Raw genomic sequence first — 10,250 nt, forward strand, 5'->3', positions numbered from 1 at the left:
GGGTACATGAAAGGGTCCAGGCAAGCAGCTTGTGAGGAATGTTCTAGAACCCACCCTACTTTAATTATTTTATTTTTAGTTTTAAGAGATTTTCATAAAAGTGTAACATGCATACCAAAACTTGCACAAATCCTAAGTGTACTGCTCACTGAATTTCCAAAAACTGAACATACCCTATGGAACCAGCCCTCCTACCCAAGACCTCGTGTGTTCCTTCCTGTCTCTAATCCCCATAGTAACCACCGTCTGCACTTCTATCACCACAGATTAGCTTTGCCCAGCTTTGAACTTCATGTAAATGGCATAGTACTCTGTGTTCCCTATTTTGTCTGGCTGCTTCTGCTCACGTGTTTGTGAGATTCATCTGTGTGGTTGTGAGTGGTTTAGCCCGTTGTTGTATCTTCTGTTATGTGCATGTACCACTGTTTACTCATCCACCAAATGTAGGTGCACAGCAGAGTTGTTTGCAGTGCTTTGCTATTATGAGGAGTCCTGCTGTGACCATCCTACCACATGCCTTCTGTTGAACACATGCAGCATTTCTGTCGAGTGTATACCCAGGAGGGGAATTGCTGCATCTTTTCAGCTTTAGTAGATACTGCCAAAGTGTTGACCAGAGTGGCAATACCACTTTGACTCCACCAGCCATGTGGGGACGAGAGTTCCAGTTGCTCCTCATTTTTCCCAGTGGTGAGTGAGTATATAAAGAAACCAATTATACTGTGGTTTTCATCTATATCCCTAATGATCAGGGAAGTTGACTACTCTTTTGTGTTTATTGGCTGTTTGGAAATCTTCTGGGAAATCTCTGCTCAAGTCTTTCTCTATTTTTACAAAGTTAGGATATGTGACCTTTTTATTGATTTGTGAGTTATTTATATGTTCTGGATACAAATTCTTTGTCGGAATATGTTTGCAGATGTCCCTTCTCACTTTGTGGCTTGCCTTTTTACTCTTGCTGGTATCTTTTGCTGAATGGTACCTTTTAATGAAAAGATTTTTAATTTTACTAAAGTCCACTTTAACTGTTTTTTTTTTTTATGGTCAGTTATTTCAAAATTTAATTACCCTTTGCCTACCCCCCAAAGTCATGAAGATAGTCTCCTATTTATTTTCTAAAAACTTAATAATTTTGCCTTTTATATTTAGATCTACAATTCACTTGGAATTGATTTTTATGTATCACGTGAGGTAGGGGGTCAGAATACATTTTTTTCCATCTGGACGTTTAGTTGAACAGCACCATTTATTAAAACAGTCATTCTTACCCGCTTCATCACAGTCTTACCTTTGTCATAAATGAAGTCCACTTATGTGTGGGTTTCCAACCCTCCGTTCTATTGTCTGTTTGTCCATCTTTGCTCACATACCACATTGTTGTACATACCATAGCTTTAAATTAAGTGTTAATATCTGGTGGCAAATTCTCCAGTTTTCATGTTCTTCTTTAGGATTGCTTTGGTTCTTCTTGACCCTTTGCATTTCCATGAATATTTAAATATCATACTTCAAATTTTAAAAATATTTTAATATTATAATTTTTAAAATGGGGGAGAGACAGAAGCTAATACAAACCTATATTAAATAGAATTCAAAGTGGGGGTAAAGATCGCTTCTCGGCCTTTTGGCTAAGATCAAGTGTAGCAAAGAGGGAGTAAAGAGTGAAAAATCAGATTCCTTCTCTCTCAAGTTCCTCATTTTTTGGTCCAGAGGCCACATGCTGCCAGAAATGTCTGTGCATATATAAGCCCGTCCCCACTCTTCCTTCACAAAAAGTAGCATATTGTACACATTGTTCTGTAGCTTGTTTTTTTCCTCTTCATAGAGCTGAGAGAACTTGGTATTTTAGTAGTTGCCTGGGATGCTTTGATGACATCAATAATCTTTTTAACCTGTCCTGAAATAGGTTGTTTCAGTCTTTGTTCCTGCTACAAGCAGTGCCGCCATGACTCTCTGGGTCTTACATTTTGTGCACAGGTGTACAGCCATTTGTAGGATGATCTTAGAATCAGACTTAGCACAAGCCCACTGTCTGTCTGCAATACTTTTGCAGAAGATTCTCTTTGAAGCCTGAAAACCTCGGAATAGAGGCTCCTTAAGACACTCGGTACTGATGGTCTAGGCCTCTAGGTTGAGTCCTAGATCATTGGTTTTTGATCTTGAGATCTGTTTGCAAGCCCCAGTTCCTGTTTCTGGCTCTATACACTCAGACCCTTGGTCCTGGCCTTGACCCCAAATCCACAACCCAGGTGCCTCAATCTTGAATTTGGAGATCAGTTTGGCCTGGTAGAAGGAACAGGGGCTTTGGAGTGCCTAACAGCTGGATTTTGAATCCCAGCTCTGTCCCGTCTCCCCTTCCCTCTGTCCTGCTGCAGCTGTGGGGCCTTGGGCAAGACACTTGACCTCCCTGAGCTCCGGTTTCCTTCTCTATATGTCAAGAGGGCTGTAGGAGAGCCTTCCAGCTCTAACACTGGGTACTTGTCTAGAGAATTCTTGATTTATATTCTCCAGGTTTGCTATCTGACCTGGGTCCCTGTCTCTGTCTGGCGTCTCCCATTTCATTCTTGGATTCTGTCCACTTGAGTTCAGCCTAGCACAGGGCTTAAGAGCAGAGCTTTGGAGTCAGACTGACTTGTCAATCTCAGTCACTTACTACTTCACTTCTCAGGACCTCAGTGTCCTCATCCCTAAAGCAGAGGTAATAATACCGACCTCCCACGCTGACAGAATAGCTGTCACACAGCAAGCCCACAAGAAATGCTAGCTGCTGCTGCTATTATTAGTAGTATCTCACATCCCTACCCCCAGTTCCACAGTTTTGGATTTGGAAAGGCAGCTCAGTCGAGAGAAAAAAAGCACTGACTTCTCTCCATCCCATCATCCCTCAGCTGAGGGGCTTTGTGAGGTCCTGGAACCTAAAGCCCATAATAGGACCTGGCCTCATAGTACCTGTCACTGTGTAACAAACCATCTCAAAACCTGGAGGCTTAAAACAATAATGATTACTATGTTTCATGAGTCTGTGAGACGACCAAACACTTCTGCTGGTGTTGTCTGAGCTTACTATGGTTGATGTGTTCAGCTGGTGGCTAGGCTGGGCTGGAAGATCTGGAGTGGCTGTGGGTGTTGGCTGTTGGCTGGCTTACCTTGGTTCACGCATCCTTCAGCAGGCTGGCCCAGGCTTCCTTACCTGGTGGTCTCAAGAGGCTGTTCCGAAGGCCCAGGCACTGGTATTCACACAGCATCACTTCCACTATGTTCTGTTGGCCAAAGCAAGTCTCGAGGCCAGCTCAGACCAAAGAGGTGGGGAAATTGGCTCTACCTCTTGATGGGAGGAGCTGCAAAATATTGCAGCCATGTCTACCTCAGATCTCAGTAATGGTGTGTTGAATGACTGAGAGGTGACAGGTCACTTGACTTCTGCAAGCCTCGGTTTCCACATGTGTAAAATGAGTGTAATAACACCTCCCGTGTAAGGTCACTGTGAAGAATTAAAGTGATAGAATCCAGAGGACACGTGCCCCACATGGTCTGTACTGAACAGGCCCTCACTACATGCTCACTATTGTGGCTATTATTGCCAGACATCTCCTGGCTATTTCCTAAGTCCTAAATCGTTTTGTTCCTAAGTCCAAAGTGACACTGCACAAACAACCATTTAGACAATAACTGTCAAGATAAGTTTCCCTTTTGTTACCGGCATCTTTGTATGCCTCGTCTTACCAGCACTTAGATCGTCTTACCAGCACTTGGAATGTTCTTTCTGCTTTCGTATGTACTTGGCACGATGGGGGTCCATAAAGTTTGCTCCAACCCCTCAGAAATAAGCATCATTGTAGCAAACCAGTTGTAGACCAGAGATTGCAAACTGTCTGGTGTTTGTTTACCCTGCACAGCATTGAAAAAAAATGGCATTAGAATTTGAATTGTTGTTAACCTTTATAATCAGGGTTTTTACAAAACCACCCAGGTTTCCATATTCTCTCAACTTTGGACCATCCGGCATCTCAAGCCCACTTCCTTCATGGCATCATTGGGTGAGAGCTGAATCCTGGTGGGGCAGACCCTTTTTGGTCCCTTGCTGGCTCATGACGTCAGTTCAGTGGGTTGCTACTAGTTGTGTAAAAAGATGTAGAACAGCCTAATGACAAGATTGCCAGTTTGATGTCGGGCTATGCCCACCCATGACTGGGACTGAACTCTGCACCTTGAGCTGAGCTGCCGCCCAGATGGCTCAGTGGATAGAGCGTGCGCTCTTAACAGCAAGGTTGCCAGTTCGACTCCCACATGAAAAAAAAAAAGTAGAGCAGGAGCAACAGCGACGCAAGATGGCAGCCACCACGGGCTCGGGAGTAAAAGTCCCTCACAATTTCTGACTGTTGGAAGAACTCAAAGGCCACAAAGGAGTAAGAGATGGCATAGTTAGCTGGGGTCTAAAGGATGAAGAAGACATGACACAAGATGGGCAGGGATGACAATTAGGCCTCCAAGAACAATTTATGAAAACCAAATATGCAGCCTTAAAATAGAATGTGGACCTAAATGCCCAGAAGCACCCCTGTGTAAGATTTGTAACAAAAATTAATATGAATGGAGTTAATAGTTCTAATGGAGTGGTGAACCCAAGAGCCATATTAGTGCTAGCAAAATGGCAGAATTCATGTTGCATCAGTGTTGTCCTGCAAGAGCTTTGGCCCCTAATGATGTCTAAAGAAAATAGGAAACTCCCTCAGTCACCTGAAGGACCATGTTACAGCAATTAATCAAAAAGAAAAACCACAGGCCCTCCCCCTACTCTCATTCAATTTAAGCAGTCTTCATTTTCCACAGTAGTAAACTTTCTAGATACGTCTTGTAGAGCTCAAAGTATTGGAAAGGAAGCTCCCATTCAAAGGCAGCTTATCTTAAGATACCGTAAATGATACTAATTTTTTGTTTGTTTGAAATATGTAAATTCTGTAACAAAAAAAAATGTAGAGCAGAGCAGAAAATATCAGTGCCATAGGCATAAGGGCAGGACTGTTTTGCGGAATTAAGTCTTGTTACAGCGTGTGAGTACACCCACATATACGTGTGTGACTTGGGTTGCAAAGCAAAATGAATGTCTCACTGTGGGTTGTTGTAAAAAATTTGGAAGCCCCTCTTCCCACCTGGCACGACTTCCATCTAGTCTGATTCACTCTTAGGTTACCTTCCTCCCTTGTAGGCATTTAAGGTTAAGACACATGAACGCCAGATTGGCTGGTGGAGATTGAAACAGCCCCCTGCGATCTTCTAGGGGCTGTTAGGGCCCATGTGCTTTGCTCCTGGCTTTTAGGCCTATTCCCCACTCTGAGCAGATCCTGGGTCTACCGTGTCTTCCCGAAAATAAGACTGGCTCTTATATTCATTTTTGCTCCAACAATGTATGTTTATTCATTTATTCATGTACAAAAATCTACATTTAGTCAAACAGTCATGTCTGGCTGACGATCTTAACTGGGGTAGGGCTTATACTACGAGCATCCTGAAAAAGCACGCTAGGGCTTATTTTGTGGTTAGGTCTTATTTTCAGGGAAACATGGTAGCTGCCCAGCCTGGACTCTGGGATCTAGACCCAGCCCCCAGATGCCTCGTCTCTGACCCCACTTCTCCCCTGCCTCTCCAGGAGAACCCGTATGTCATGCGCCGGCCCAACTTCCAGGCCCTGTCAGGGAATGAGCGCTTCGAGGGCTTCTGCGTGGACATGCTGCGGGAGCTGGCCCAGCTCCTGCGTTTCCGCTACCGCCTGCGGCTGGTGGAGGACGGGCTGTACGGGGCGCCCGAGCCCAATGGCTCCTGGACGGGCATGGTCGGCGAGCTCATCAACCGGGTACGGCCAGGCTGGGCCAGGGCTGGGGAGGGGGTCACGGCCTGTGTGGGCGAGGGAGAGTGGGCAGGGGGCAGCCAGGGGAGCCCCAGAACCAGCCTGGCATATACAGAAGAGAAATGAATCACTGGGGGCTTCTCGCTCCAACCACACCCATGGTGCACTGTGCCAGGCGAGCGCCGTGGGGCAGACATGGGGGAAAGGGGCAGGCACTGTGTCGCCTGCTGTGTTCCAAATGTTGGCCAAATGCTTCCCCTCAACGCCACCGTGGCTTAATAGGTGCTCCAAGATTTGTTGAATGAATGAAAGAGACATGGAGTGGGGAGCAGGCAGAGGCCGGGAGACACTGCCTGTGGGAGGCAGGGCTTCGGCTTGGAGGGCAGGGACGGTGTCTCATTTGTGTGCCATGCCCAGCACGTGCCAAGATGGCCTGGCACATTGCAGATACCACAGCCGCCTGCTGAACTCACAGACCTGCTCATTCAGTGAGTGAGTGTTCGGCACCTACCATGTGCTTTGCACCATGCTGGCAAATCAGGATATACTGGTGAGCACAGTGGACCTGGATCCTGGTCCCACGAGTTTAGGGTCTCCTTAGGATGCAGAAAGGCAAATGACCACAACGCAGAGCCATCAGGGCTGTGACTGGGGAATTCAGTTCTAGAAGAGGCGTCTTCCTAGCCAGGCATCCAGGGAGGGCTTCCCAGAAAAGGTGACCCCCAAGCAAGTACTCAAAGGATGTGGAGTCAGAAAGATGAAGCGGGTATGAGAGGAGGGCAGTGTGTTCAGAGATGACGAAGCGGCATTTATAAAGGCAGAGGATAAGAGAGAGAGGGGTGCACTGGAGAGAGGGGTGCACCAGTGGGCCCTAAGTGTGCGCGGGATTTGGATGAAGGTGAGGAGGGAAAGAGGTTGTAGGTGAGCTTGGTTGAGAGAAAGACAGCTTCGTGCATTGGAAAGAATGTTTTGGAGTTAGACCAACCTGAGTTTAGTGCTCAGGTGAGTCATTTCTCTTCTCTGAACCTCAGTTTCCCCTCCCTGGGATGAGGATAGTGATACCTGGCAGGTACTGAGGGTTACAGAAAACGGACAGCACCGCATACGTTGCCTGTCAGAGGAGGCGGGTGGGGGGGAGCCACATGTAGTTCCCCTTTTCATTCCCAGCATGAGAAGTTGTGTGGGCAAATGCCCAGAGAACTGCGAGGGGAAACAAATAGGCCCCCAACCTAGGACACACCAGGGTAGGTGTTCAGAGCATGGACCTATGGCTACTAATGGTGAGCATCCTTGACATTGGACTTGGCTAAGGGCATTGGATATTCTCACCTTCTTGCCTCTTCCGTCCCAGAATTCACTGCATCCAAGCCCTTGAATGTCACTAGGTTATACTTGAGAGGGCCATGTTGCTTGACAAGGACATTTATCCCTTAGGGCACTGATTTTCAAAAGTTGTTTTGACTGCAAAATCTTCTTTCCAATTGAAAGCATCCTCAGAACCCTGGAAAAAGCAGAGCTGTTCTGGTGGAGGCGGAGGGTGGGTGTCCCTAGGGTCCTGGTGCTGGGTCTCCTCACCCCACCCCATAGGCAGGCCCAAGGCACTGCCCCACAGGCTGCCAACCGGTTGAAAGCTTCTGCCCCAGGTGGGTTTAAAGGGCCTGAAGCTAGAACCTGAGGGGGCAGGAATCAAGGGCTATGAGAGCTGGTGACTGGAATCCACCCAACTGGCTGGCTCCCCTGTGACCTCCATTTCCATAGCCTGGTCCTCAGCCACGTAGGCTTAGAATATTTTGTTTATCAGGGCCCCCAGAAATAAGCAGACTCCAGGGGAGTATCCCTCCAAAAAGAAGTCACTAAACTAGATTCCAGTTTATTCATCAACAAAGAAGTACTAGTGGAATAGTCAGATTTACAGCTGCGTGACCTCAGGCAAGAGTCTTAACCTCCTGTGCCTCAGTCCTGCCCTATAGGATAGGCGGGAGATTTGGTGTGATGGTGCCTGGATGTGCCTGGGTGAGTGTAGCACAGTGGCCTGGAGCTTTTCTTATCAGTGGCTGTAATTGTCCTGAGTCCTGTTTGAGTTTTGGCTGTGCTGCGCACTAGCTGTGTGACCTTGGGCAAGTTACTTAACCTCTCTGTAATGTCGTTTCTTCAACTAAATTGGAGAAACAGCAATCGCTACCATGCATGTTAATGTTATTCCCGTTGGCCCAGCCAGCACATATGTACGTTCATGTGTTCATCTATTTTCCAGCTAGCATTTATTGAGCATCCACTGTATATCAGGCCCTGTGCTACACCCTGAAGATACAGTAGCCAGGCCTGGCCTTGTTTACTGAGCAGGTAGAGTTTGGCTCTCAGCAGGAGATCCATGGGCTTGGGGAGCCCATGGTTTGGAATTGGCTCAAGTGAGGAAAGAGAATCAGCGGGGTTGGGGTGTGGGCGGCAGCAGGGGTTGTAGGATGACCTGTGGGGAGGTAGGGGGTCAGCAGGTATGGAGATGCAGGAGAGGCTGGAGACCCGCAGGGTGGGGGACTCAGGAGAGAGGATGCACGCATTCCTCCCGTTCCTCCCGTTTCTGGCTTGGGCAGCTGGGCGAAGGCGATGACATTTAGGGAGAGAACACTGGAGGAGGAGCAGGCTGGGAGGCAAAGGATGGGCGGGGTTTGGCCTTGCCAAGCTAGCGAGGCTCAGCTGCCTGCCGTGGGATGGCTGAATGCTGAGCTTTGCACAAATACTCTCCACCAGCCTTACAGTAGCAGCAGCTGCGTTTGTTGACCTCGTGCCACGTGCCAGGAACTTTTCAAGTGTTACTTTCTCCTGCTAACAATCCTTCATGGCCCAGAGGATCACTGCCCTCCTATGGATGAGAGATTTGGGGCCCAGCGGTAAAGGGACTTGCACCCCCACCCCCACCCCCACCCCCACCACTGGGCTGCAGCCTGGTGTGTGTGTCTGGCCCAAGGCCTGTGCCCTTTCCAAACACCGGCAGGTATTTGGGGAGCCTGCAGTGAGCAGGGTAATGCTCACTCACTATGCCAGGCTCTTGTCCAAGCTTTCTGAACTTATGTTAACTCCTTGACTCCTCATGGCCATCTCAGGAGGACGGCCTGGTATTAGCCCAGTTTTCTCTAATGGACAGAGTAAGGCACCAAGGTACAATGTCCAGGCCACACCGCTAGAGACAGGAAGAGCCAGAGCTGGCACCCCAACAGGCTGGCCCGGAGCGTATGAGTAACTTCCAGATGGAAAACCGCCCAGGGCACCAGCATCCCTGCATCCCCACCCCGCCCCCCAAGGCTCTCTGGCCAGTCTAGAATTATGATCCATTTTTTCCACCCAGTGGCCACTGCTGGAATTGGCCTCCGTGCCATTGGTGCCGTGGTGTGAATTAAGGCCCCAGTCCCTCTCACCGGCCTCCTCACTGGCCTCTGGCTTCCCATCTCTCTCCATTTCAGTTTGTCCTCCAGTAGAATCTTCCTGCAATGCAAATCTGATCTGTCACTCTCTGCTGTAGCTGTAGCCCCCCAGGCCACTTAGGATAAAGACTGCACCCTCCAGACTGGCTCTCAAGGGCAGAGCAGATGTCTGAGGCCGGGATCCCAGGAAGCAGACTCTGAGATGGAGATTAGTAGGCAAGAGGTATATTGGGGTACCCTTGGAAACCAGCCCTGAGAGGGAGTGAAGGGGCAGGCTTGGGCCGATGGAGGAGTTGAGCTGCAATGCAGTCATGACTGGGCCTCAGCAGTCCCACAGGCAGCTCTGGAGCTGGGGTGACCATCACGGACATCCCCCCGAGGTAAGGGGGCAGGCCTTTATATCCCCCACCTACATGTCATGGCAGGGGCTGTCCTCGGGGAGGGCCAGGAACTTGGGTGAGGGGACTCTTCCCCCCACAGAGGTGAGAGGTCAGCCACCAGCACTCTGCAGCTGGGGCAATGAGTGCCCAATCCGCGGCCGCCACTCCAGCTGCGAGCTGGTTAGGAGCCAGGCAGAGCCAGCTTCAGGTTGCCCACGTGATCCCTGGCAAGCCACTTCTCTCTCAGAACTCAATTTCCCCTCTAAAATGGGGGTGATGTTACCTCCCTCACAGTTTTGTGGGGAGTGGGGGAGGGACAATGCAAGGCCCCAGAGCAGAGCCCTGATCACGGGAGCCTGGTGGGTAAGGAGTTTGCATGTTATTTGTGTTGTGTTGGGAAGCCACTGGAAGGTTTTAAGCAGGGAATGTGCCGTGATCTAATTCTTTTTTTATTGAGGTGGAATTCATATAACAAAATTAGCCTTTTTTTTTTTTTTTAAAGATTTTTTATTGAGGAATTGGGAGATGGGAACAGTGCTGGGGAATTGGGGGAAGGGGAACAGACAAGTTGCTGTCGTTTTGTTCTTCAGTCTAGTTGTGGAGGAC

At 48.6% G+C, this 10,250-nt stretch overlaps 1 protein-coding gene and 1 pseudogene across 5 annotated transcripts in view; both read left to right on the top strand.

Moving 5' to 3' along the window:
* Positions 1–10,250, top strand: part of GRIK5 (glutamate ionotropic receptor kainate type subunit 5) — a 53,098-nt gene that overhangs the window by 16,887 nt on the left and 25,961 nt on the right. For all 5 annotated transcript variants that reach the window (XM_019629044.1, XM_019629046.1, XM_019629043.1 and 2 more), the window contains one exon: positions 5,648–5,851. In XM_019629044.1, coding sequence (XP_019484589.1) covers positions 5,648–5,851 — 204 coding nt within the window. The remainder of the gene's footprint in view (positions 1–5,647; positions 5,852–10,250) is intronic.
* LOC109374461 (ubiquitin-conjugating enzyme E2 variant 1-like) lies at positions 4,329–4,763 on the top strand (annotated as a pseudogene).

Source organism: Hipposideros armiger, unplaced genomic scaffold, assembly GCF_001890085.2.
Source record: "Hipposideros armiger isolate ML-2016 unplaced genomic scaffold, ASM189008v1 scaffold_824, whole genome shotgun sequence".
Lineage (NCBI taxonomy): Eukaryota > Metazoa > Chordata > Mammalia > Chiroptera > Hipposideridae > Hipposideros > Hipposideros armiger.